General features: G+C 54.4%; 2 protein-coding genes across 8 annotated transcripts; both read right to left on the reverse strand.

The window, feature by feature from the left end:
• Positions 1-1856: 1856 nt before the first annotated feature.
• Positions 1857-27084, reverse strand: LRFN1 (leucine rich repeat and fibronectin type III domain containing 1). 5 transcript variants are annotated; one of them, XM_044256596.1, is made up of 4 exons: positions 26997-27084; positions 11109-11141; positions 6782-8224; positions 1857-3614 (listed from the first exon to the last, which is right to left on the reverse strand). In XM_044256596.1, exons 3-4 carry the CDS (start codon positions 8185-8187, stop codon positions 2708-2710), a joined length of 2313 nt encoding a protein of 770 aa, XP_044112531.1. In that variant the 5' UTR covers positions 8188-8224; positions 11109-11141; positions 26997-27084; the 3' UTR covers positions 1857-2707. The 5 variants fall into 5 exon arrangements, with proteins under 5 accessions (XP_044112531.1, XP_044112533.1, XP_044112534.1 ...); XM_044256598.1 differs by lacking the exon at positions 26997-27084 and adding an exon at positions 13681-13730; XM_044256599.1 differs by lacking the exon at positions 26997-27084 and adding an exon at positions 11518-11762.
• GMFG (glia maturation factor gamma) lies at positions 18992-27059 on the reverse strand. Of its 3 annotated transcripts, none has more exons than XM_044256607.1 (8): positions 26997-27059; positions 22948-23015; positions 22422-22518; positions 22253-22302; positions 21368-21417; positions 19845-19927; positions 19328-19401; positions 18992-19183 (listed from the first exon to the last, which is right to left on the reverse strand). In XM_044256607.1, the coding sequence occupies exons 2-8, from the start codon at positions 22948-22950 to the stop codon at positions 19112-19114; spliced, it is 429 nt and encodes a 142-aa protein (XP_044112542.1). In that variant the 5' UTR covers positions 22951-23015; positions 26997-27059; the 3' UTR covers positions 18992-19111. The 3 variants fall into 3 exon arrangements, with proteins under 3 accessions (XP_044112542.1, XP_044112543.1, XP_044112541.1); XM_044256608.1 differs by lacking the exon at positions 26997-27059 and adding an exon at positions 23262-23335; XM_044256606.1 differs by lacking the exon at positions 26997-27059 and having other exon boundaries at positions 22948-23083.
• Positions 27085-27749: the final 665 nt, after the last annotated feature.

Genomic DNA, 27749 nt, shown 5'->3' on the forward strand with positions numbered 1-27749 from the left:
CTCCTCCCCTCCTGCTCTCTCACTCGCTCCAGTCCAGACATCCTACCTCTAAAACACTAAGGACACTCTTTCCTCAGGGCCTTTGCATGTGCTATTCACTTTGCCTGGAATGCTTTATCCTGGCTCTTCCTACAAGGGATTCTTCAGCTCCAGCATCATACTCCTTGAGCCCCCAATCTAAAGTAGGCCTCCTGGTCAGTCCCCGTCCCTTCCCATTCTCATTCTTTCCATGGCATTTATTTACCCCCAGACACATCATTTATGTGCTTGTTTACTCTCATCCCCATGCCTAGAATATAGGCTCCATGGGGGAGGGGTTTGTTTTATTTGATTATTTTTTTCACTGTTGTATCCCCTGCACAGGGCCCAGTACACAGTACAGGCTCAATAAAGCTTTATTGGGCGAATCAGAGACAATATAGTCAGATGGTTGGGTGTGCAGGATTTGGAGACAATAAAATTTCCAATCGTAGCTCTGCCATTTTGTGGCTGTATGATCTTGGGCAAACTCCTTAACCTCTCAACTTCAGATTCCTGCTCTAGAAAAGTGATTGCACAAGCTACACAGATCTGCTGCAGTGTATAAATGCAATCACGTTTACTGAGTAACTCCATTTTGCTGGGCTCTGGGTTGCATACTCTCTACTTGCATCAGGGAGGGTTCGTGAGCACAGTGCCTGGCGTGTGGGAAGCCCTCAGTATCCAGGAGTCGTGATGATGGAGATGGATGTGTGGCTGGGCCACTGGGTGAGGGAGCCTCATGGCCTGTGAGTCGCTGGTGCTTCTGTCCTTGCTGCCTCCCACCCTGTCTGCCCAGATCCATCCCCCTCCCTCCTGCTCTGTTTCTATTTCTGTCTTCCTCTCCTCCTCCCCAGGCCTCAGGGGGCCCCTGGCTGGCAAGAAGCCTTCCTCCTCCTTCTCCAGGATTGGGAAGCAGTTTCCACTGCGGGCCTCCCCCTCCCCAAGGGCTGGGGCATCCCACCAGACCATCAACCTATGTTCCTTCCCCAGCCACAGCCCTCAGCCTCACCTGAGAAACTCTTCTCCCCACACCATCCTTTGTGTTCCCAGCAGATTCCTGCACACAGGATCCCTCAGATTCCAGACCCCGGCCAATGATCATTTTCCCTCATCCCCTCCCCAAGGCTGACTTTGGATATCTATGCTCAGCTAAGGTCTTTGGGGCCATTCCTTAGCTTCCAGACAGACACCAGAGGCAATACAGTGCAGCAGTGAGGGACAGAAAGAGGGGAACCTGCCAGCTCCCCTATTTCTTCATTTGGGGGCCTTAGGCAAGTGACTTTCATTTCTCCTTGGTTCAGATTCCTGACTGTTAAATGGGACCAAACATACCTACTTCAATTAGCTGACCCACCTCAGAGGAGCTGTGCTAAGCGCAATGTGGAATGGACATCCAACAGCTATTCAGCACAATTCTGTGCTTAAGAATACAGAATCAGAAGTCAGGCTGTCTGCCTTTTTAAATCCCAGTTTTGCTACTTTCTGTGCTGGTTCGGTGACCTCGGGCAAGAGTCTTAACTTTCCTGGGTCTCAATTTCCTCATCTGCAAAACGGGATAATAGCACTGATATCTAGGGTTTAGAGGGTTAAATGAGGGCTTGGCACATAGTAGGCATTCACTAAATGTTAGCTAGTATTATTTTTATTATTCCCCACCTCTAAGTCTCTCAGGGGACAGGAGACTATCCCGAGTCTCCCGGGTCCCAACTAGCCATCCCTTCTTCAGTCTCACTTGAGTCCTCGTGCTGTAATCCAGGTCACACACACACACACACACACACACACACACATACACACACCAAGACACACAGACACACACAGAGGTCAGCAGAGCGGCCTCAGACACAGAAAAAAGTTTAATTCTGCTGCGGCGGAGGGTCCCGGCTCCGGCAGGGAGGGGAATTTGGTTTTGGACTTTGTTCATGTGGGGATTTATTTGGGAAAAGAAGAAGGAATAGGGGAGAGTCTGGTCCTTCCAGTGGGACCTGCCCGGGAGAATGTGCAGGGGAAGAGGTAATCGGGAGAGATAGGGAAACAACTGGACAAGAAATGGGAGGGTGGAGGGAGAAGAGACGACGGGACAAAGAAAGGGGACACAAATAGGGAAGGGCAGACACGTAAGACAAAGACGACAGGGGGCAGGACAGAGACGAAGGGAACAGAGAAAGGGGGACCCCAAGCCAGACCCGACGGGACCAGGGAAGTGAATGGGGTGAGGGTGGGGGCTTTGGAGGCCGCCGCGGGACAGAATAGGATCTAGTCCAGCCAGATACAAGAAATGGGCCCCTCGCCCCTGCCCCGGGTCCCGGGCGGGGGGAGGGGGCTCGTGTCTCAGTGCTGCAGTGTCGGGGGGGCCCTGCCCCTCCCCGCGCTTCGCTGTGTAAGGCACCGGCTCCAGCGAGGTCCGCGAGCGCGCGGGGGGAGGGGCAGGAGGGGGGCGAGGAGTCCGTGGAGGAGGGGGGCCCGGCTGCCCGCCCCCTAACCCCCTCGGTCCCGGTCCCGGGGGCATGACCAAGAGCCGCAGACGAGGGAGCCCCGCCCCCCCCAACTCCGGGGACAAGAAGGGCAAGTCTCCGCCTCTAGTCCGCAGACTAGGCGCCGTGCTTTCTCCCCGAGTCCTGCCCCAGCGTCCGTGCGGCTGGGCGTTAGTCCGCGGCACCCAGGCGTCCCGGCGCCCGCCCGTCGCTCACACGGTACTCTCCAGCATCCACTCAGTGCTGGTAAAGGCCAGGCGTGCCCTGGCGGAGCCCAGCCCCAGGTCTCCGTCCTCCCCGGCCGCGCCCCCTCCGGCCCCGTCCAGGTGTGGCGTGGACCGGTGGCGCTTTGTCCGCCGGGCGCGGCGCGGGTAACTGTGGCTCTGGAAGAGCGCCCCGTAGTCCCCGTCGAACGAATAGCGCTGCTGCGGCCTCGGCCGAGCCAGGGCACCCCCAGGAACCAGAGCTAGAGTGGGAGGCGCCGAAACCGGCGGCCCCAGGGCCCCGGAACGGCTCCTCCGAGGGCCCGCCGCTGCCCGAGACTCCTCCCCAGAGGTTTCCTCAGACGGCAGTAGGCACAGCGAGGTGGCCGAGCCGCCCAGGGAGCGTCCAAGGACGGTCTCTGGCTCCGCGGTAGCCGTCTCAGCTGCGGTGGCCTTGGCCTCGACCGCCACTGCGGCAGCAGCTGGGGACGCCACCTCGCGCAGCGCCTCATAACGGTCTTGCGCCGGCGGGGGCGCGGCCTGCGATGCACCTGCGCCATTGGTCTGCGAGCAAACGTGGCTGACCCGCGGCGGCGACCTGGAGGTACCCTTGACACGGCGGCCGTCCCCGTCGCCATAGACCTTATAGCGGATCATGAGCAGAACGATGAAGACGAGGACCGATGCGACGATGACGCCCCCGATGGCGATGATCATGGTACCGCCCAAGAAATGGGCCCTCAGTGGGCGGCAGGGTGCAGGATCCCCAGCGGTGGTAAACTGCACGCAGCCCACCACTCTAGTGGCCGGCAGTGCTGTGGCCCCATCGTCGTAGACAGCCAGCACGCACAGGTCATAGGCGCGACCCGCTGCCAGATCATTCACCAGGAAGGTCTGGCTGGTGGATGGGATCATCCTGCAGGACAGGAGGGCATCAGCACTGGGTTAGCATCACTTCGTTTTCATGCCCCACCCATGGTGACCAGGGGGGACCAAACCATGTGTCCCTACTGGTATTTCACCCTCTATGGGATAGTAGCAGCCATTCAAGTGACAAATTCCCATCCTGTCAGGACCTCTGCTGCGGGCCATGGCCCTCCTCTGCGTGCCCTGCCCTCAGACCCACTCCTTGTGGTGTCTTGTCACCTATTAGGTAATATCTGCCGTTCCTGTTCCCTCATCTGCATATCCTGACACACACACCACTACCACCACCACCACCCCCGCCCCCGGCAAGGGAGGAGGTGCTACAGCTTTTAAGGCCTGCCCTCAAGGAACGCGCCTCCTGACAGTGTCTCACTTTCATTGGAACAACCGCCATTTAAGGTCTACATATTTCCACCCTTTAAGGGCCCCCATACAACAGGCCTCATCTCGTTTCCTGTATGTCCCATCCTCACTCAAGCGGATGCTGAGGTCAGCTCACCCACTCGGTCTTATTTCAGTTGGGACAATGGATGCTCTTCCAGTTTCTCTTTTCTATGTATTCCCATCCTTTCTGGGGAAACTCAGAGGCCACGGCCCTCACCTGCATGTCCCACTTCTGGGTAGATACATCAAGCTGTGTCTGTCTTCTGGGACAACTACCAAACCCCTCAAGTACCTATTCCCATCCACTAAGAGGCCATCTATAAGCCACTCCCCTTTTGATTGAGCAGTGGCTTCCAAGGCCACACTCCCAAGGCCTCCTAGGGATGGTTTCCCTACTGTGCCTAGGGCCATGCCCACTCTGCATGTCCTTCAATCAGTCACTCTGTGTGCACACTCTGCCCCATACCACCAGAGGTCATGAAATCATGCCCCCCGCCCAGATAAATTTCATCTGTAATTGGGTCAAATGTAACCAAGCAACATGCCCCATTCTTGCTATCGGCCCCTGCCCTCCAATGAGGATCATTGTAAAGGAGACATTATGCTGACTAAGTCTTGGAGCCCGTGTTTGAGACTCTCTGCCACTTGCTAGCTCTGTGACCTTAGGCAAGTTTCTTAAACCCTCTGTGCCTTGCTTCCCCAGAATGGAGATATTAAGATCATCATAAAGATAGTGTGATATGTGAATAAGTTAACACAACTAACTCCTGGCACCCAATAATTTCATCATGATTAGCTCACATCCCACCCTGTGTTGGCCAGTAACCCTTGCTGTGGCTCACACTTTATTGCCAACTGCACTCTTCCCCATCTCTAAGACCGTTCCCACTAGGCCTTGACCCTCTGCTATTTGGCACGCCCCTTCTGGGCTGTTGGCTAAGCCAGGACTGCCATGTCCACATGAATTTGCATGCCCAGGACTCAATCTCACAAGCCTTCCCCACCTCCAAAACTCTTAGTGGGTCCCTAGAGACAAGGACTGGGGCCTCCTCCGCCTGGGACATGCTGCAGGAGTCCTGTCTCCTGAGAGAGGCCACACCCCCATCTCCATGGGCCTCTTCTCTCTGGGAAACTTCACATTCCCTCTGACCAAGCCAGCTCTGGTCCTGAAGCCCACCTTAGCTCTGTTACCACCAAGGGCCACCCTTCAACCAGAAGATTTCAAATAAGCCCCCCACCAAAAGGCCTACCCACATTTCCGGTGGACCCCCCTTCCTGCCATTTCACACACTGCCCCCACCCCATCCAACCTTGGACCCCTAGCTGTATGTCTTCCTCATCTTCTCCTCTCCCCTTCCCAAGAGGCTTGGATACCTCTTGCTCCTTCCCCCAAAGTAGCCAGTTGCTAGGGGCTCCCCACTTTTCATTCAAGGACAGAGGCTGGCTCCTTAAGAAAGCCTCAGCTGGTGTATCTCTAATTGGCTGCAAGACCTGAGCAGGCAGCAGATCAGGTTTCTGGTTGGTCGTCACCTCCGCCCATGGCAGCAGTGAGGAGGTTAACCCCTACAGCACCGGAGCGCAGGGATCTGCAATGGGGGACAGGGGACTGGAACTGTGGCCTTAAGGGGAAAGGAAGAGACCAGGGGTTTGTTGCCCTGCTGGGGACAGAGAGCCACCAACATCTGTGTACATGCAGTGTCTGAGGATACTCCCCACCCCCACCACACAGTGGCCAAGGGTTAAATAATGAAAGAGAGAAAAAGAGAGGTGGAGAGTCACAGAAACCAAGAGTCATTTACAGAAATGTATTCTCCTTCTCCCCTAATCCCTGCCCGGCAAACAGCAGGTGCTCACTAAATGTCTGTTCAATGTCAAAAGGGCAAGATTAGCAGTTAGAAGGGTAAGGCCTGGAATCCTGGCTCTGCCACTTTCCTCTGTGACCTTGATCAAGTGATTTCCTCCCACTGAGTCTCAGTTTCCCTATCTATAAAATGGGAGGGGGGATCATCACTGCTTCACAGCAGAGCTGGGAAGATTGAATGAGGTGGCACAGGGCCTAGTGCACAGCAAGGGCTCAGTGCCTTAAAAGAGCCGGAGGGAGAGAGGGTACAGGCAGACAGAGGCAAAAGCAAGAGAATAACAGAGATGATAGGAGAAAGTAACCTTTTAATGTCTGTCTATACCGAACAGATCTGTCTACACCAGAGCAAGGGCTTCTAACCTAGTGGATGGTGGAAATAACATGGGTGTTTATAAAATGGGAGGGGGCATCATCACCACTTCGCAACAAAGTGGGTAAGATCAAAGGATCATTTATTTTTCTCATACTTTTCCTTTTCTGTTCTGTAATGTACCCAGTGGGTTGATACAGTAACACTGGTATGTAATCTGTAAATATAAATGTAACTATACATATGTAAGTGTGCGAATATAGTTCATGTTCCAAAATGTTTAACTGACAAGGTAAATGGCCAGACACCTTTGGCCAGCTGTGATGTAGACCAGGAACCCCAGAGAGTAGGAATTGTGCTGGGCATATTAACGTCTGGCTTGTGTGGGGTCTCAACGAAGATTTACTAAATGCCTGAAAAGCAGAAAGAGATCGTGAGACAGAAGTAGAAAGAGGAGGGGACAGGGCAAATGAGAGCCCAGGACAACTCTGCACAGCCATCTAGAGAACGGAGGCTGAGCAAGAAGGCCAAGGGGGTGCACAGATGAAGGGGAGGGCCCCGGGAGTCGGTGGGCGGGGCGTCCTGGGACTGCAGCACCCACCTGTAGACGAGGGAGTCATCCACAGAGCTGTTGTACTGGACCTGGTACATGCGGATTCCGGGTACAGGCCTCTGGGCGGGCCAGCGGATGAGCACCGAGTTCGAGGTCAGCTCAGCCGCCACCAGCCGGCGCTCAGCAGCTGACTCATTGGCACCAGGGCGGCCGGGTGTCGCTATGTCGGAGGAGCCAGGCTCAGTGAGAGGTGGCGGGGCGGCCGGCGGGGGCGCCATCAGAGGCAGGGGCACCACGCACACCTCCACAGGTGCCGTGGCTTCCCCGGCGGCATTGGAGGCGATGCAGGTGAAGGTGCCACTGTCCCGTAAGGTGGTGATGGTTACATCCAGCGTCCCGTCCCCCCGCACCCGGGTCCGGCTTGAGTTCCCCAGCAGCCGACCGTCGGGGGCGACCCAGTGCACCACAGGTTCGGGGTCCCCCACAGCGCGGCACCGCAGGCTGACCGCCTGGCCCTCCACTACCAGGGCCCGGCCCCCCGCCTGCCGCGTGATGAGCGGCGGTTCGCACAGGAACTCCTCCTCTGGGATGGACCAGAAGTAGCGGTCGGTGAGGTGCTCAGGGGTGGCGCATGTCTCCAGGTCGTCTTCCCGGGTTAGCCGCCGCAGCCAGAGCAGCTCGCAGTTGCAGTGCAGTGGGTTGCCGCCAAAGCTGACCGTGAGCGGCGTGGGTGGCTTCGGCCCCGGACCCTGGGACCGCAGGAAGAGGCCATCGGGGGGCAGTTTATGGAGGCGGTTGGAGGTCATGTCCAGGCGAACCAGTTTGTGCAGCTGCACGAAGGTCCCTTCAGCGATGTGGTCGATGAGATTGTGGTCCAGCGTGAGGGTGTTCAGGTTCACCATCTGGCCCACAGCCTCCCACGGCAGGGCCTCGAGGTTGTTGTAGGACAGATCCAGGTCCTCCACGGTGGAGAGGAAGGCATCAAAGGCGGCGGACTCCACCCGGCGGATCTGGTTGTTGCCAAGGATCAGGTGGCGGAGGTTGCCCAGGCCGCGGAGCTGGTCCCCGCGCACCTCGGCCAGGCGGTTGCTGTCCAGGTGCAGGGCGCGGAGGGCACGGAGGTCGGCGAAGGCGCCAGCGGCCACTTGGCCGATGGTGTTGCGGGACAGGGTGAGGTGCACCAGGCTGGTCATGTTGGCGAAGTCCCTGCGGCGGACAGCCGCAATGAAGTTGTCGGTGAGCCGCAGCTCCACCACGCGCCGGTCGATGGCCGGCGGCACGAAGAGCAGGCCAGTCTTGGCGCACAGCATGGTCAGCGTGGGCGCCACGTTCTGGCAGATGCAGCGGCCGGGGCAGGGCTGACCACGGGATGCCCCAGCCCAGAGCAGCAGCAGAAAGGGCAGGGCGGCAGGCGGCGGCGATAGGAGCCCCGAGGTGAAGGGGCCCGGAGCCATGGTGCAGGGGGAAGGCGGGAGCAGTGGGGCCTGAGACCTGCGAGGGAAGGAGACGGGGTTACGCAGGCGCAGGGCTTGACCACCAGCCTGGCCGACCACTGTGTCCCTCCCTTCCCGATACCCGCGGCAGAACAGTGGCAGGACTGCTCATCAGCGGCCATGCGTTTCATCGTTAATGGACAATATTTCCACGCTTGTTGATAAACTTCACTACCCCACCCCTGAGTGGCCCAATCCCAACTCTGACTCTCCTCCAGAAGGCCCAGACTTCTCATGATTTCCCAACCAGCGGGGTGACACCTGACTAAGCCTGGGCCTTCCAGTACCCACTTAATATTCGGAAAACTCATGGCTGACTAGGGTTTAAGGTCATGAATTTCAAAGCCACAGCCCCTGGGTTCAAATTCCAGCTCTGACACTTACTAGCTGTGTGACCTCGGGCAAGTGTCTGAACCTCTCTGAATCTCGGTTTCTTCATCTGTAAAATGGAGATAAGAACAGGCCTTACCTCTGTGAGGATTAAATGGGTTAATGAGCATTATGTACTTAGAACCACGCCTGGCCCATGAAATCTGTTCAACTCATGTTGGTGATTATGATCACCATGACCACGGAGTGCCGGGGGTAGAAGTGTGCACCATCATTAAAAGTAAGCGCTCTGAAATCATACAGACCAGACTTCACGTCCTGGCTCCCCCACTTGCTCGCTTGGTGATCCCAAATGAATGTTTCCCCTAACCTAGGCCCTAATTTCCTGATTTGCAAAATGGGATGATGTTCGTACCATCTTCCCTGGGTTGTTGGAATGGTTCTGTGAGCTCATTCAGTGGGAGCCACTGAGCACAGGGTCTGTCACATAGTAAATATTCAGTGAATGTTAAGGGTAAGCCCCCCTCAAAACATATCCCCCCTTGGGAGTGGCAGAGGGAATCTGAAGGTAGGAGGGGCTGAGAAAAACACAGGTCTTCTGGCTCAACCTTGGGAAATCCTTCTCTGAGCCAGGTTTCATCCTGGGCCCTGGTGAGCTCTCAGGCAGCAGGCAGGCTTTCATGCTCACATAAGCGGGCACTTACAAGGCCCCATACGTGCCCACACTCTCACACACTCACGCTATGCCTCTGCTCCAGGCAAAACCTTCCGGCAGGGATTTCCCTGCGGTGCCTGCAGCCCACGACGTGTCAACTCCCATCACAACAAGGGGTGGGTGGGGGGTGAAGAGGAAAGGATGGGAAGGGGGCGTCCCTGAAACTGCTTTCACCCCACCCTGCACCCAGTCCCTGCCAGCCCACCTCCTAGGAATCTGCAGTTTGGGGCTGCAGCCTGCTGTGGCCCTAGGTCTTCCAGGCTGTAGTGAGGGGACCAAGATAGTCAGAGAGAGAGAGGTGAAGAGACAGGGAGACAAGTTGGTGGGGGGGGTGGACTGGCAAGAACAGAGAGAGAGAGAGAAAGGGGCAAAAAGAGAACTTGAGGCGTGCCTGGCGGGCAGAGCATATGACTCTAGATCTTAGCGTGGTTAGTTCGAGCCCCACATTGTGCCAGGAGCTCACATAGATAAATAAGTAAATAAGCAAGTAAGTAAATAAATAAATAAATAAAAGAAAAGGAAACAAGAAAGAATCTGAAAGAAAGGTACAGAGGCAAGGAGCCAGCCTGAAGCCAAGAGAGACTGAAGAACAGAGAAGAAGACACAGAGAAGGGCACTGAGATCAAAAGATGAAGAGGGGAGAGCGAGCCAGAAGAGGCAGGAGGCGATCTGAAGACACTATCATGAGAGACCAAGAGGGAGGCAGAAAGAGATAGAGACGGAAAGCCAATGCCTGGGATACACAGAGGATGAGGGGCAGAGTTGGGGCATCCCACCGAGTCTCTGAGTGCCCCCCATTAATTGGTCTTGCGCTCTGTGCCCGGGAGACTGATCGGTCTCAGATAGAAAACCCTGGCCTGCCAGGCAGAGCTCCCGAGTTCGGAGGCCCGGCTCTGCACCTGCTCGGCTGCGGGGTCTCTAAGGCTCAGAACCCCAGTCTGTGAAGCACAAGTACACAGTTTTGCCTCCCACAGCTGGGGTGGGACTCAAGTGAAAGGAATAATAACAGCAATGGAAATAGCTAACGGTTATTGAAAGGCAGTGTGGCATCGCAAGGAAGAACCAGGACCTGACTGCTGTGGCTCATACCCCAGGCCCCAGCAGCGTGACTTTAATTGAGTGACTGCTTCTCTTTGTGCCTCAGTGTGCTCATCTATAAAATGGGGATAATGGGAGCAGCTACCTCATGGGGTTATTTTAAGTATTCAGAGATAATACAGTGTAACATGTTTAGGACAGTTCCTGACAGAGTAAACCCTGTATAAATATTAGCAGCCATCATCATCATCATCATCATATTATTATTATTATTATTATTACTATTAGTAATTTTTACTAAACATTTTTACTATTATTACTAAATATTATTACTATTACCACTAATAATTATTAACATATCATTTTTCTCTGGCTCTCTCTCAGCCACCAGCAGGTCAGGTGACCAGGAGATCTTCCCACATGCACACACGCACACACACAAATGGTAAACCATGTCTCTGCCGCTCTCCAAATGCAGGGGATCACTTCATGTTGTGAAACTCTCTGTGCCCTTTTCCCATATCACCAGGAGACTTCCCTGTCCCCACTACCTTACCCATCCAGAGAGGGGATGCCTCCAGGCCTAAAATCCCCACCTACCACCCCTGTCCAGGCTCTACCATGAGCCCTGACCCAAACACGATGCTCCTGACCTTGTTATCACCCTCACCCCCACCCCTTGGACACTGCCATACCCTGCCCTGAAATCCATACCAGGCAGGGCTTCAGGCCTCCAGCTGGCTCAGAGCAGGCCCAATCACTCCACATCTCTCTCCCCAGCCTGGAGGACCCCACTCACCTCTCTGCAGGGAGTCAGGGCCTGGGCCGGTACCTGCAAAGGAAGAAAATGATCCTATTAGCATCCTTTGGGCTCCTCTCTGAAGACCTGCCTCAGAGACCATCCTGGCCAAGGAAGTCTCTGGGGTGATCATTCTCTCCGCCCTCCTGCTGCAGACTCTACACGATCTCAGACGGACCCAGCGAGTCGTTTCTGGAATCCAGGGAGTCTGGGCCTCAGGACTGTTCACCCTCCAAACCCAGGAGTCCAGGATTTTAACCCTTTGTCCTCTATGGGCTCACCAGGCCAGAGAACCCAGCCCCCTCCTCCCTCAAGACCTGGCGTCTGCAACCCCTGTCTCTTCCTTCTTTAAACTCCAGAGTCTAGGTTTCTTCCTTCCTCAAGATCCAGGAACTGGCCTCCCAGTCACCTTCTCTTGTAGATCCAGGATTTCAGGCTCCCAGCGTGTTACAGAGTTCACATCCCAGTCCCCCAGCTTTGTAGGAAAGAACCAGAGGCCCCCATCCTCGCCATCATACCATTGCCATACCAACATGTGCGGACACACCAAAACCCACATGGACCCACAGTCCAAGTCTCTGCATCTGGATTTCCAGGAACACACCAGCCAGATGTGTGCCCCCACTCTCCATGGGCTCTTGGCCCGGCATGCGGACACCCTTGTGTCCTTGGACACCCCCCTCCAGGAGGGACCCCAGCATACCACAGGTCAGGCCACACAGGCTCCAGTCTCACTGGGCCAAGAAGTGAGGTCAGCCCCGTGCCAGGGAGACAAGCACGTGCATACAGATTGCCCTGCACGTATGAACAGATACAACCCCAATCCCCAAAGACCAACACTGACACATAAATGGACTCACAGCACAGACACACACCTTCAAGGTGGACACACCCGCACACAAGCACGCATGTACAGCACTGACTTTCCTTTGCACATTCATACATACCCACAGACACACACAGCAGAGAAACCTGTGTGCCCCCTTGCAGACAACCAGATTCATGCCTCTATAACAGACACACATGTGCACGCTCACCAACACACAGGGGCCCATACATACAACATATACTCACTTGCACATACAGGTGACACACAGGTGCAGGCTCTTAAATGCCCAGATACACTCCTACACACTCACACAACTTCACATATCCTCAAGGTGCATGGTCACAAAACTGCTCCATCCCCACACCGCCAGATGCACAAATGCACACACCAGCAGATACACACCTCACACATACACAGAACTACAAGCACACACAGGCAACACAAAAACTGATACTCAAACAAGCCCACAGGCACAAAAAGATCCACCTTGCACACACATTCTGAGATGTTCACTCATGAAAGACACATGCTCACACAACAGCCCTGGGAGGGATATTACACACTTCTAAAATACACATAAAATATTGAACCACAGTGGCATAGTCAACAGATAGGCATACATTCACACACACAGTCATGAACACGCATCCCTCCCAGCCCTGAGGTACCCCCGCCCCACCTACATCCCAGCTCAAAGAAATCCTAACATCCTTCCCTCCCAGCACATCCTCCCCCACCCCCAACCAAGGCACCTGCCAGGGCCTGAGGTCAGAGTTCAGCAGGTGGAGTCTCAAAGGGTTGGGGGGCTGAGTCCCAGAGCCCCGCTGCAAGGCAATCCTCCCTCCAGCCGCCCAAAGATCCCCCCGCCTGGCCATCTGTATGCCGGCAACTCAGGCAGGCCCTATCTGCGGAGATCTGGCGGGTGGGGGGATTGGGGTGGGGTGGGTGGGGAAGTGCCGGGTCTGTGCCCCTCCCCTCCGGCCCATCTGTCCATCCCTCGGCCTCTCATCCCTCCATCTGTCCACCTACCGGCCGCCCATCCCCCCCCCCACCTCCCAGGCACCGGGAAGGGGAAGACATGGCCGTCTCCCCCAAGGACCGCTGAGGACCCCCCAGTTGACATGGACCAAGGAAGCGGCAAACTCCCCTCCCCCAACCCACACAGAGGCCTGGACCCACAAGGAACGAGCCCCAGCCCCTAGCCGGGAACCTGAGGTGGACGCACAGACACACACCCTCAGAGACATGCAACCCGCAGACACACATACACACACACACACAACACAAATGGACACCCAAACGGGCACACCCGGCTACACAAACCCTAGGATGGACATCCAACCTGGACCCAAACACCCAACGCAGCCAGCCCCGCGCACACTCGCGGGGGGGGGGTGGCGGGGGGCACCCACACCTGGGCACACAGCCCACGCACACACACCTGCACACAGCCCCTCCGATGGGCGCGCGACAGCCCCCCAGACACACAGCCGGAGGGGCAGCCACTCAGGGGGACACGCGCGCGGCCGGACACAGCACCTCGGCTCGACACCCCGCACACACCCGGATGGCCACACAAGCAGGGCGCCGCACACGCCGGCGCCGGGCACACACAGGGCCGCGCGAGCGCACGCCGGGCCCGCCGCAGCGCCGCGGACACACACTCACGCTCGCACGCTCACACCCGCGCTCCCACCGGCGCCCCCGCCCGCCGCCTCCCGGGCCGCTGCGGGCCGCGCTCACCCAGCCCGGGGGGGCCCAGGGCCCGGCCCCGCTGCCGCCGCCTCGCTCCGCGCCATGGTGGGGGGAGGGCCGGGGGAGGGGGCGCGGTGCCGCGGGGCCGCCTCCCTCCCGCCTCCCGCCCTCCCTCCCGAGCCGCCGCCGAGCTCCGCCCTCCGCGCCGCCCGCCGCCAGAGCCCCGCCGCCACCACCGCCGCAAGGGGGGAGGGGGCGCCGACCGGAGGGGCGGGCGGGGCAGCCGCACCGCCCAGACCCCCGCCCGGGGACGCGCCGCAGACCCCTCTCCACTGCGGAGCCACCAGCCCGCCCCCGACCCCTCCCCAGCCCCACCTCCAGTCCTGCCGGCTTCCCCCGAGACCCCCCCCAGACCACGCCCCAACTGGCGTGGGGACTCGGATCTCGCAGCTGAGACCTGGGATCATGTCCCAATACCCAGGGGAACCTCAGACCATGCCTTACCTCTTCTGAGGATCCAAACCATGTTCTACAGCCACCCAGGAACCCACAAACCATGTCCTACTCTCCTTGGTGACCTCAGACTCTGTCCCATACTCCAGTGGGAGCCCCAGGCCATATCCCAGCACCCAAGGGGGATCCAGAGCAACCCCCTGCAGGGACCCTAAATCACACTATAACATTCAGGTAGACCCCAGACCATGCCCCAGCTTCCAGAGAGGACCCAAACCATATTTCAACATCCAGGGAGATAACCAGATCATGTCTTACTTCCTTTGGGGACCCAAACCATGTCCTTCTGCATCTTGGGGGCCCCCCAGCCATGTCCTTCCACCCTCTAGAACCACGAACCATTCCCTGACCCCCCAGGAGGGACTCCAGACCATGTCTAATTTCTAGGGGGACCCCAAGATGTCTCTCCCCCCCCCACCTTTCCTCACTACCTCCCATCAGACCCCAGATCATCCTTCCCTCTAAAGCCCCCCTTGGTTTCCAGAACCCCTGATTTGTGCCAGATTCTTTCCTTCCTGTTCCTACTCTTTTTTTTGGATCCTGCAGACCCTTCCCCCTCCCTGTGACTTCCATGGATCCCAGGATTCTTTGCTCCTTTCTTGGTTAGACTCCTTTCTTGCAAAACTCCTACCCAATAGCTGACCCCCCCCCCAGTCCCTCCCCCAAATCCCATTGAGTATCTCAGGCCACTCTCCACCTTTTTCTGAGATACTCAGAAACCAACAAGGCCTCCCTCCAAATCCATCTTATTGCAGACCTTCAGCTCCCTGGCAGCTCAAACCCTTCCCATTTTTGGATCCCACTGTATCAAGGTCCTCTGTCAAACCCCTTCCCTAAATTCTTCCTAGTCACATCATCATCACTTGTAGCCTGCCCTGTTTCCCAGATCTGCAAAACCTCCCCTTTAGTGAATCTTGACCCCACTCACCAACATTAGATGCCCCCTGGGGACACCCACGATCCTCCCCACCAATCTCCAGATTCCAACATCACCACCGTTATTACCACCTCCAGCCAGGCACCACCACCACCACCCTGGTTCCTGATGCTCCCTGATGGGGTGTGGAGGTCCTGGGCTGGGAAGATGGAGAGAGAGAATAGTTAACAACCACAAAAGTGGACAAGCGTCCAGTGCTACTGTGTGCCAGGGATGGCACAGCTTCCTACATGACTCCATTGACTCCTCCCAGGCGCCAGATGAGGAGGTGCCATCACACCCCTATTTTACAGATGAGGAAAATTTAACCACAGAGAGGTTAGTTAATTCGCCTCAAGTCACACAGGTAACAAATGGCAGGAAGTGAAAGGAAAAGAAGGCCATGGCTGGCCTGGGATGGAAAAGGGAGATCCACGGAGATGGAGAAACAAAGAGCTTGAGCCCAAGTATCTCTGGCCCTATCCACCTGTTGACCTCATCCTTTACCACTCTCATTTCCTAGCTCCCCCCAATGGCTTCCTACTCCTCCAACACACCCACTCAGTCCAGCCCCTGGGGTCTTTGCACTCTTTCCCCTTCCTTTTCATTCAAGTCTTAATTCAAATGTGATCTCTTCAGAGAGTCCTTCCTTCCCCCTCCCCAGTTTCCCCCTCACCCTCCACCAATTGTCCAGATGTCTGCCACTTACTCTGAAATCCATAAAAAAGAAGATGGGTTGATGGATGGGTTGACGGACGGGGAGGGGAGAAAGCAAGTACAATAAAACGTTAATGGTAGAATCTAGGTGGTGGGTCTATGAGGGTTCCCTGTAAAATTATTTCAACTTTGCTGCATGTTGGAAATATTTTCTAATATATATTTCCTAATACATAGTCACCTAATACTGGTGAGCAGGGGGAGTCTTCTAGAGACTAAAGAGGCAACAAAAGGTCCCACTATTTCTATCCCATCATCTCATTTTATCCCCTACCTAGCATTTATCATGCTTGTTAATAATGTCTCTTTATTGTTCACTTATTTGTTTGTTTCTTGCTTGTTGTCTAGTCATTGAAATATAAGCCTCCTGAGAGGAGAGGCATGGGCACCAATTCTCTCCAGTGTCCAGAACGACAAAGGACACCCAGTGAGTGCTCAGCAAACACGTGTTCTTGATAGCTCTCAAGAGAGGGTCAAGGAGCTAGGCCCACCCCAGACTCACCGCAGGAGACACACTCAGCAATAAACATAATGTCCCAGCCTGGGGTCACTAGAAGGGAAGAGGGAAATGCCCAGCGATTGGAGGCTGTGAGTTGGCCTGAAAGGGGGCAACAGGTGGACGTTTCCTCCAGCCTCAATTCCTGCCCCAGACATTTTAATAGAGACCGGCAACCATTCTCACACTTCCACAATTAGGCCCCGCCCCCAAGCCTAGTTACACACACACACCCTCACACCCCCAATCCCAGTCCCACCCCCCTCCAAGGCTCTGCCCAAAACAAACCGCCCCCCCTCACCCTTTCTGACATCAGGTTGCCCTCGGGCCCAGGTCCTACCCTCTTAGCCCCAACACTGCCCCCCGCACCTTAAACTCCACCCCAAAAGCATCTTTCAGTCCAGGCACCACTTGCCTAATTTAGATCCCCCATTCTCAGTTCCGCCCTAAATCCCGTTTCTTCCTCTCTAACGTAAGCCCTACTTTCCTTTAAGGTTAGCAGGGAGAAGCTCCCCAGGGAAACCCTAGAGCCTGGATTCAAAAATTAGGGAGCCTGGATCTGTGAAGCCTAGGTGAAAGCAAGTGGAAAAGAGAGGAGGTAGTCCCTCGTTTGTTCTGGGAGGACCCTTGAAGGAGTGGCCCCCAAACTGGAGCCACGCCCCATTGTGCTGACTCTCCATTGGATGGTGTATTCCGCTCTGCCTCTCTGATTGGTCCCTCCGCAATCCCTCTAGCCAAACCTCCTCTGTATTGGGCAGTCTCCAGAGTTACCCTCTCTGATTGGTCCTTGCGTTCCAAATTCCCTGCTCCTGATTGGACAACTCCTCGTACATGCCTCTTCCTGATTGGATTGTTTGCAATCATGAGTCTGGAGGCTGACAGAAGTTCAACTACGTGGGAAGGAGGACAGAGAGAGGGGAGGGGAAGGAAAAGGAAGGGATGAACCCCTAAATTCCCTGCGGGAGAGAGGGAGTGGCTTTTGACCACTCCCTAATAGCCTCTATAGAGTTAAAGTTCTAACTGTGCAAACCCCTAGTAGTGGGGTTTCAGGCAGCTATTTTGGCTTCTGTGCCTCAGTTTATTCATCTGTAAATTGGGGATAATTATGATACCATTCTCATGGGATTTTGTAGGGATTAAATGAGTTAACATCTGTAAAGGGCTTATAGAAGTACGTGGCACATAGGAAGCCCTCAATCAAAGAGTTAACTATTATTATTAATTTGATCATGTAAGTGCACGACCTTGGACAAGTCCTTTTGCTTTCTTGACCTCTTAACTGAACGACCTTTCCTATCCCCAGCCCTCCTCTTCTTCCATCTCTAGCCATGAGAGACTGAGGCTGTGATCACAGCGAGAAGTAGAGATGTTCGTGGCAGAGATGGGCTGGGGAGGGCACCAGGACAGGTGTCAGAAAGAAGCTCAAATCCCTCCCCCTGATACTGGCATGGGGGAGGAGAGGGCATGTGTTCGCGATTTCTTTATGCAAAGGACTTGTCCAGACAGGGGACAAGGGGGTAAAGGAATGGGCTGAGCCGGGTGGTGAGGGGATGGGTGTGTTCTGGTTGGAAGGGTTGGGGAGGGTTTGGAGCTGGGCTTGTGGACCCAACCCCAGGAATGACAGGGCTGGGGGAGGGGCAGCCCAGGCCCAAGGTCATTGTGTCATCGTTACCATGGCAACGAACACCTCTCTACAGGGAACCTGAAAAGGGGGGGGGAGCTCCCAGGTCCCTGCATCTGGGGACAGGGAAAGGACCAGAGACCAGGAGGAGAAGCAGAGAGAAAGAGTGATTTATCTCTGTGAAGACCTGCCCATCTCAGAATTCTGAGAGCCTGGTACACTGTGGGTGCTCAATAAATGTCCCTCAGAGACAAAGACAGAGGGTCCAAGAGACTCAAAAGCCCAGACATGCCACATGAAAGAAAAAAGAATCTCCCAACTGGGGCAGGTAGGGGGTCCTTTCCCTGACCTTCAACTTCATACCCCTCAGGGGTTCACTGAGAGCCCTAGATCCTCTCACCTTCCCTAGCCTTGGGCCCTCAGGACTTCCTAACCCCACAAACCACCCACCACAGCAACTCCCTGAAGCAATTATGTCTGATCCTTCAACAGCTTTTCTGCCTTTAAATTCTTCCAGCCTGGGGGCACCTGGGTGGCTCAGTGGGTTAAAGTCTCTGCCTTTTGCTCAGGACAGGATCCTAGGGTCCTGGGATCAGAGCCCCACATCGGGCTCTCAGCTAAGCAGGGAGTCCGCTTCCTTCTCTCTCTCTCTCTGCCTGTCTCTCTGCCTACTTGTGATCCCTGTCTGTCAAATAAATAAATAGAATCTTTAAATTCTTCCAGCCTGGGGGCTCACTGTCTGCTAGCTCCTAGAGCTGCGGTGGGAAGTAGGGAGGAGGGGAACAGGCACTCTGCCTCCTTAACTCTCAGGAACCCAGGTGGCCATATTCCCCTAGGAGGGCCCCCTCCTGGTTTCAGATATTTTCCAATTCTTCCTGGAAACCCCTCCCCCACCATTCCTCAGCCCGCCAACTCCTCCCCAGAAAAACCTACAGGCCTCTTCCTTTCTTGCCACGAAACAGGTATCCCTCCCGCCCCTTTTCTTCTGGGACTCAGCGGCCATCTACTTGGTCTGCCTGCCCTCTGCTGGCCCAACGCCGGTACTGCAGGGACCCTCTGCTAGCTCTCCCAAGGAGAAACAGAGACAGAACTGAGATCTCTTGAATTCCTGCATTTTAATTTCCTTAGGGTCTCAGACGTTCAGGTCCTAGGGGGTCCCAGTCCCCAGTTTCTTCAGAGACTCCGACATCAGGAATCCAGTTCCCCAGCTCAGAGGTCAACGAAAGAAAGACAACTTCTCTTGGAGCCAGGCTTCAGTGAGGTCATCAGTGGTGCGGATTTCAAACACCTAGGCAGGGAGAGTTCTCCGCATTAAGACCCACTCAGGAAGCGAAGTAGTGAGCCCTTTGGCCCCTTCCCCCACTCAGAACAGGAGCCCAGACCCTCGGGCTCTACCTCCCTAGCCTTGGGGAGCCCAGCCCCAGGCCCAGACCTTTGTGAGCTCTGCCGTCTGCACCAGTCTGTTTTTACTCCCTGCGTACATCATCTGCTGTTCAGGCTTGCAGCCTGCGTGCAAAAGAAGAGAAAAGAGAGTAACTAAGGGACTCCGCTTATCACTAAGGCCCTAGTTATGTCCTGCAGGCCCTGAAGTTTTTGAAGGGTCCTGGGAGCTGTTCTAAGGTGGTCTCTTGAAGCCATACTCAGGGTTTGGGGGCTGTTTGGGGAAGGGACTTGTTATGCTGAGGGTCCCAGGAGAGGGTTTAGAGGCCACGTAGGAGTTTCTAAGTAAAAGGGAGAGGTTAACTGGCTTATACACCTTGGGACTGAGGAGGACAGGTGGGCTCTTAAGGAATCTGAGCTCGCACCCCACTCCAACACCCATGCGCCACACATGCTGCACACTCACACAGTCACCAGTCACACATACCTGCACCCACGGACACGCTCTTGCACACCCCAAGCACAGAATCTAAGACCCTCTTGCGGGGACAGGGAGAGCCGTGCCTCACCCACAGGACTGGAGAAGATGAAGCACAATGGGTAGGACACTCGGCCATCCTCGTGCACGTACTTATAGCTGTAAACCACAAACCTACACCAGCAAAAGGGAAATCAAATTCAGTACTTCCGCCTGAAGCCCGGGCCCAATGCCCATTACCGGAGTCCACAGTCTTGAAATCTTGCCTGAGTCTGAGAACCTAGGTCTAACAAATGAGACCCCAGGATACAGGCCGTGAAAACAAAAGGATGAAAAATACTCATTGTAAGTGCTTGTTTGATTCACAATAACCCCCTGACATAAGTGCTCTTGTTATTCCCATACTACAGATGGGAAAACCGAGGCCCAGAGTCACTTAACTGGATTTCTGTGGATACAGGAAAGATTTGAGCCCAGGGAATTCGTGCCGGAGTGTAAAGGCTCAAGCACTACGTGGGACCATCCAAAGCTCTAGACCTTTGGGAAGAAGGCCAGCGCCCATCATTTGCCAAGCCCAAGGCAAAATGGAAATGTGGGGCCTGCTGTTCAAAAGGCAAGAGAAAAGCTGTTCCCTTTGCTCCGCAGTCTCTCTCCAGACTGGTCACTGGCTCTTTAAATTTACTACTTCAAGTCGGGCTCTCTTGCGCATAGGGACACTCACAGGGCAAGTACAGCCGCTGGCTCGCTTGTAGACAGACCTTGGAAATTGTCATGCAGGGGGTGTCTGCCAACCCTGTCTCTGACTCTGACCCTCCCCTATCTGCACTCAGACCCCCTGCCTGGGACAGAGGGTAGCAGCGACCAGGGGAGAACCTGACCAACCAGGGCTGATGGAGGGACCATGTGTGAGCTAAAGGCGGCTCCAAGCCCCCAGTACATGCTCCACTTGTCCCACCAGACTTTACACAAAACACAAACTCAAAGATAAAACTATAAAAAATTTCCAGATGGCAGGCAGCCGCAGAGCACTAAGCCCCGTCTGTGTTTGAGACTCCCTTCTGTGCATGGGGCCCAGCGTGACTACACTTGTCAGACACCTGGGGAGCCGGTCCTGGCTGGGATGGAGAGCCTGAGATGGCAGGTCAAAATCCTGGTGCACCTCAAATTCACTCCAGTGGAGATATAAAATCTAAACATGACTAGGCTTCACAGGAGTGTCGAAGACCTCCTTTGTACTAGTTTAGGAGGCTTCACACAGGATTCTCCCCAATCATTAAAGGTCAAACAACTCCCCCACTTCCCAAAGTATTCTCAGGCATTGAAAAAGGAAAATTTCATTTTTTGTTTAATGAAGTGCAATCACGAGACTGAAACCTGACAATGTTTGTACAGAAAAAAAAAGAGCAAGCTCTAATATCACATGACTACCAGTGTAAAATTCTGCAATAAAATATTAGTATACAAACAAAGAATCCTAGGGTGTGAATTCGTGGCCTCGAACCCAGATCAGAACCCTTGATTAATACTGGAATCCAAGGGGTCCCTCGGTCTGTTCCTTCATCATCACCCTCACCCCTCCCTGGCCTGACCCTCCCCTCACTACCCCCAGGATACCTGGGCTGTCTCTCTGGCAACTCTGTTTTTAGTTCCTCTGGAGAAATGTTCTAGGGGTGAGGGGGGAGAAAAAGAAAAGACCATCATTAAGTAAGGTCGACCTATGTGCCTAGGCACTGGTCTAAGAAACACATAGATCAACTCACTGATTTCTCCCACAATTCTGTGCAGTAGCTTCTCCTCTTAGCCCCACTTTGCAGGTGAGCAAACTGAGGCCCAGGGTGGTTAAGACGCCAGTCCAAGGTTGTGGAGAGCAAGCCGCAGGATTCAGATTTGAATCTGGGTTCAAATCGTAACCATTTTGCTATACTGTCTTTTAGAGGACCTGAGAGGGCCCAGCTCCTAGTTGATCCCCCCCCACCGCCCTGTCAAACAGCCCCAGCCTCCATGGGCTACCCCCTCAAATCCTTACCACAACACTATGAAGTAAACCTTATTAGCATTCCTGTGTGACTGATAAAGACATTGAGGCAAGAAAAGGGGAGGTCTATCCTTTTATGCAGGATTTCCACTAGCTTTTTGTTGATTTATCTGGAAACTTTCATTTACATGCCAATAAAATATCATCATCATTGTCATCACCATCTTCATTTTATTGAGCATATTCTATGTGCCAAGCCCACTTCTAGGCCCATGACAAGGATTAAAGCACTAAATCATAGACCTACCTAAGAGGTAGGTACAGATATCCCCATTTCACAGATGAGAAAACAGAGACCTATATAGGTGAAGTCTCTTGCCTCAAGTCACAACTGAGCTGGGATTTGACCTCCAGTCCTGTCTAGACCCCGAAGTCAGGCTCGTAGCATCAGCTCCAGCCCCCTGGTTCTTTCTCCCAGTCCCACCCTGCCCTTCTCGGTGGCCCCCTCCATCCCATACCCTCACCTGAAATTCTTCCTCAAGCACGACCATCTGCCGGTCCTTGTCCACCTTCACTGGGGAGGGATGGCATATGGGGGTTAGTTGCCCCTTCCATCCAGTGGGGACACTAGCCAGACTTCCTTCTTGGCCCCACCCCCTCCACCAACCTTCCAGGGGAGGACATGACACTCACTGATCATGGCTGCATTGTCTGTCTCTTTTCTGAAGCGAAATTTTCTCAGCTTTTCCTTTAGTTCAGGGTCCACCTCACACACCACCAGGGAATCCGACTGCCAGAGAAGCCCAGGAAGAGCTTAAGAGAGCGTAAGCCCCCCACCCCACCCCATCAACTTCCCTAAACCTCAGTTTCCCCAACTACTAATGAAGAGGTGGGCCTGACGGCCCATAGGACGCCCCGGGTACATTAGGGAAAAGGTGCTTTCTGCAGGTGGGTGCCACCCCTTACCAGTGCACTGAGCAGGGCAGAGGCTGGGCTCCAGCCCTCTAGGCGGGTGCCCTCAGGGAACAATTGAGGATCTGCTTGCTCGGGGCTAAACCCGGAGCCAGAATCTCTATTCCCCCAGCCAGGCCGTTTGCTGCAATGGGGTCACCCTCCCAGCCCCTGACTAGCCCCCAGGCTGACCTTCACCCAGGCAATCTCCCAACCCCAACCCCACCCCAGCCCCCAGCCCTTCCCAGACGCCCCTCAGCCCCCTAACCATGACTTTTCTGTCCACAGGCCTCTTCTTTTCTCAGTTCCGCTGTCTTCTAGAGTTGGGGACCAGGGCTGCAGGGGAAGGGGTGTGGGGCAGGGGAAAGGTTTCATCCAACACCACATCCTGTTTATGCCCATTCTGGGACAACTGTCTCAGAGAGCTCCTCCCCTTCCTTCCTTCCCCTCATCTGCCAGGACCTCCCAGGCTTTGCAATCACCCAGACCCAGATTCAAATGCTGCCTTGCTGTGTGACCCTAGCTAGGTAGCGTCATCCCTCTGATTCAGGATTCCTGTAGGGATAAAACAGCCTTACATACCTCCTGGCATGGTGGACATGCTCAATACACTGTACATAAGAGCAAGGTCTGGGGCGCCTCTGTGGCTCAGTGGGTTAGGGACTCTGCCTTTGGCTGGGGTCATGTTCTCAGGGTCCTGGGATCAGCCGCATCGGGCTCTTTGCTCGGCGGGGGGCCTGCTTCCTTCTCTCTCTCTCTCTCTGCCTGCCTCTCTGCTTACTTGTGATCTCTGTCAAATAAATAAATAAAAATTTTTTAAAAAGAGAGAGAGAGAGAGATAGCTCTTTAGCTCCTCCCCTCCTCCAGGAAGTTCTCCTGGATCGTCCCCACTCTGGAATATTTTAATTCCAGAGTGGGGACGATCCAGGAGAACTTCCTGGAGGAGGAATATTTTAATTCCAGAGTAGAAAAGGGGGGCTTAGGGATGTTTGCTAGCCAAACTGCCACCCACCATGTTGGTGGGAATATCGAGATTCCACATTATCCCGTGGAGACTCCACTCCATTATTCCAGGTAATGCTGGATTTTTTCCTGCACTTATTCAGCCTCAGGGCCTAATAACGGGCCTTACAACAATGGTGTCCAATTGTGTCAGACCAGTACCCCCTTTTTTATTAAGTGCATTTTGTGTTGCCCCCTTTCCACCATGAAATCAAAGTCCTAGATAATGTAACCTACTTATACCACAAACCCCTACCCCCAAATCAATAGTGTCTTGTCATACAAAGGAAAAATAAAAGGGAAGTAATTTATGAGAAAATTCCCTGTATTTCAGTGAGAAAATAAAAGTCAACAAGAGACTCTTCACTAGGGGCGCCTGGGTGGCTCAGTGGGTTAAAGCCTCTGCCTTGACTCAGGTCATGATCCCAGGATGGGATCAAGTCTCCCATCAGGCTCTCTGCTCAGCAGGGAGCCTGCTTCCCCGTCTCTCTCTGCCTGCCTCTCTGCCTACTTGTGATCTCTGTCAAATAAATAAAATCTTTGAAAAAAAAAGAGAGAGACTCTTCACAGGTTCCTGCTCCCCAGTGGCTGGTCCGCCATATTGGCTCAGCTTCCCCCCACCCCCAACCCTCACCTTCCTGAATCCCTCCACAGGCACTGGATCCCACCCCTCCCCCCGACGGACAGGGGTCACTAGAGCTATTCTCCCTTTCCCTGCATCATCAATGTTCCCATCCCTACTAGATCTTTCCTCTCAGTCTACACGTGGGGTTGTCTTCCTTTTTTTTTTTTTAATATTTTTTAGATTTTATTTATTTGAGAGACAGAGAGAGCGCGGACATGAGAGGGGAGAAGGTCAGAGGGAGAAGCAGACTCCCCAGGGAGCTGGGAGCCCGATGTGGGACTTGATCCTGGGACTCATGACCTGAGCTGAAGGCAGTCACTCTCAACCAACTGAGCCACCCAGGCACCCTGGGTTGTCTTCCTTCTTACAAACGAAGAACCCTACCTCCCGTCCAGCATTGCCCATTCATTTCCTTCCCTTTTCAGCAAAACTTCTCTAAAGAATCATCTACACTTGCTGCCTTCAATGTCTCCTCCTGATTTTCTCAACTCTCTCCCAGCAGATTGTGACTCCTCTCCCCATCCCCTGACGTAGCCTTGTCTGGGCCACCAATGATCTCTATGGTGTTGGACTTACTGGTCAATTCTCAGTCTTTGTCTGTTGTGTCCTGGCAGCTGCATGTGTCACCATCCATCCCTCTCTGTGCCCTGAATTAACACTTTCTTCACCTGGCTTTCAGGACAACACCCTGGCCTGGGTTTCCTCTGAGTGTTCTGGCTGTGCTCCTTCTCGGCCTCTTGCTGATTCTTCCTTTTAACAGTGGGGTGTCCCAGGGCTCAGTCCTTCGTCTCCTTCTCTTTTTCACCTACCGTCCTCTCCTGATCTCATCCAGTCTTTTGGCTTTCAAAGGGCATACCCCAATTATTTCTCCAGCCTAGGTTTCTCTGTGGACTCTACATAGACTCCTACATCCAGCTGCTAAGCTGATTATCTCCACATGGATGTCTCAGTCATCCTTAACTTGTCTCATTCCTCTCACTGTACATCAGAATTCTCAGTTCTGAACTTGGATATGTAACCAGAACCTCCCCATCTCCCTCCTCCATGCACGGCCCATACCCTGGTCCCCCAAATCTTCATCTCCTGCCTGAACTCTTGCAGCAACCTCCTCACTGTCCCCTTGTGCCCACCCCCCCACGCACACTCTATTTTTCACAGGACTGCCATAGGGATCCTAATAAAACCCAAGGCAGATGACACACTTGTTCTCTCAAATCCTCCTACGGCTTCCATGTTATTTGGGTAAAAGCTAGTTGTAAAAGCTAGAATCCTTACAGTGGCCTTTATCTGCCACCCCCCCCTCCATTACCACCTGGACCTTGTCTTCTCCTACCCTCCCCTCTTTGGTCACTCCATTGCAGCCACATTATCCTCTTTGTGGTTCTGTGAATAAGCCTGCCACTGGGCCTTTGCACTTGCTGTTCCCTCTTTTAGGAACCTTCTTTCCCTTATGGCTTACCCCTTCCTTTCTTCAGATCTCTGCTCAAACCTCACCTGATCACACCTTTCCCCCAGCTAAAACAGTGCTGACCTCATCACTCCATCCCCTCAGCTTGCTTTATTTTTCCCTGTAGTACTTATCACCAAGTCACATTATATTTATTTATTTATTTATCATGTCCCCTAGAGGTGCCTGGGTGGCTCAGTGGCTTAAGCCTCTGTCTTTGGCTCAGGTCATGATCTCAGGGTCCTGGGACCGAGCCCCACATGGGCTCTCTGCTCAGTGGGGAGCCTGCTTCCCCCTCTCCCTCTGCCTGCCTCTCTGCCTACTTGTGATTTCTCTATCAAAATAAATAAATAACATCTATTTATTGTGTTCCCTCAACCAGAATGTAAGCTTCAGGCATGAATGTAAGCTTTATTCCATTGCTGAATTTCTAGAAACAAGGTTCTAGTGAACCTTGAAGCCCCTGACACATATTAGGTACTTGAGTATCACTGAGTGAATAAATGAAATGGTATCTATTGAACTACTCTACATGCCGCGAAGGTTTTTGCTTAAACGGAGGAGGTAATGGATGGGATTTGATACCCTCTGCCAGCCTGGCTTGAAATGAACTTTCCTCACTGCATTTTCCTATCTGGCTGTCCCTTCTCAATCTTGGACAGTTGCCCATTCCTTTGCTCAAACCTTAGCTGTCCTCCTTTCTTAGGGTTCTGTTGAGTCCTTGTCTCCATTCATCCTTCGTATCCTCCAAGGCTAGATCACCCACAGCTTCAATTACCATCTTTGATGAACCTCAAATCTTGGTTTCCGGCCCCAAGTTCTCTTAAGCTCCAGACCCATAGCTGTGCAGCCTCCTGCCCGCCCCCGCCCCCCCCACCCCCGCCTCCGCCCCCGCCCCGCTGCTGGGTAGCCCACACTGGACTCAGCATCTTCCAAACTTGCTTCTCCTCTGGGTCTCCTTTTGAGGGAGAATCCACTAACCCCTAACCCCCCCATCCAGAGGCCTTGTCTAGGATTTCAACCTCTCTCCCGGCTCTGCAGCCAGCCAGTCCCAAGACAGGTTCACTAGGCCTCCTGGGCGTCTCTTCCACCCACACCTCCTCCCTTTCCCACAGTCCCACCCCGGTGCAAACGCCCCTGTTCCACCCCAACTGCCTCCCTTTACTGAAGGTCCCAGTTTTATTCCCTCCAATCCACTCTCCATATGAAAGCCGGAGCCATCTTTCCAAAGTCCCCAACTCACCATGACTCTCCCTGACTTGAAGCCTTTCCATGGCTCCCTAGCGTCCTCAAGACAAGCCCAAACTCCCTCAAGTGGCCAAACATCTGGCCACAGCTCATTTCCCACCACTCCTTGCCCGGAACTCTACACTCCGTCCACCCCGACTGTATTTTCTTTGGAGTTCCTCAAAGACGCCATGTCTCGGTCACCTTCTGGGTGAGGGCCCCCGCTCCGCTTAGTCACCAGATCCAGGAAAGCTTGTGGAATGAACAGATTACAATAGTCAAAGCAACAACTCCCATTTGTTGACGACCTCCATTGTGCCAAGCGCTTTCTACGCATCGTCTCTTTCAATCCTATTCCCACTTGGGACACGAAGCAGCAGGTTCAGACAGAGTTGCGGTGATAGAGCTGAGCGTCCAAAAGCCTGAGCGCCAAACTGTAACCTGGCCCCTCGGGCCCACTTGGGCCCAGGCCTTAGGCGGACGGTGCAACAAGGGAGGAGAGGCAGGCCTTGAACACCAGATTCAGGAATTGTGACCTAGCTCACGGCCGCTGAGGTAGACGCGCGCGAGACTGCCCCCTGCGGGCGGGGAGGCCCAATCCCCGGCTCCGCCGCGCCCGTCGCCCATGGCAACGCCGCGCGCGCGCCCCGCCCGCCCGCCCCCAGGTCCCGGAGGGGCCGACTGCCCGTCAGCCCCGCGGTCAACCAATCCCAGCGCGTGGGGGGCGGGCCTCTTGGGCCCCGCTCAACCCCCAGCGTTCCCCTCTCCG

Source organism: Neovison vison, chromosome 7 (assembly GCF_020171115.1).
Source record: "Neovison vison isolate M4711 chromosome 7, ASM_NN_V1, whole genome shotgun sequence".
In the NCBI taxonomy this organism is placed as follows: domain Eukaryota; kingdom Metazoa; phylum Chordata; class Mammalia; order Carnivora; family Mustelidae; genus Neogale; species Neogale vison.

Coding starts and splice junctions, on each gene's coding strand:
- LRFN1 (XM_044256596.1), bottom strand. CDS start 8,187: ATGGCTCCGGGCCCCTTCACCTCGGGGCTCCTATCGCCGCCGCCTGCC. Junction 3,615..6,781: donor GATGACTCCCTCGTCTACAG/GTGGGTGCTGCA, acceptor CCTGTCCTGCAG/GATGATCCCATCCACCAGCC.
- GMFG (XM_044256607.1), bottom strand. Junction 22,303..22,421: donor AGACAATGCAGCCATGATCA/GTGAGTGTCATG, acceptor ATCCCTCCCCAG/TGAAGGTGGACAAGGACCGG. Junction 19,402..19,844: donor CATCTTCTCCAGTCCTGTGG/GTGAGGCACGGC, acceptor TTTTGCACGCAG/GCTGCAAGCCTGAACAGCAG.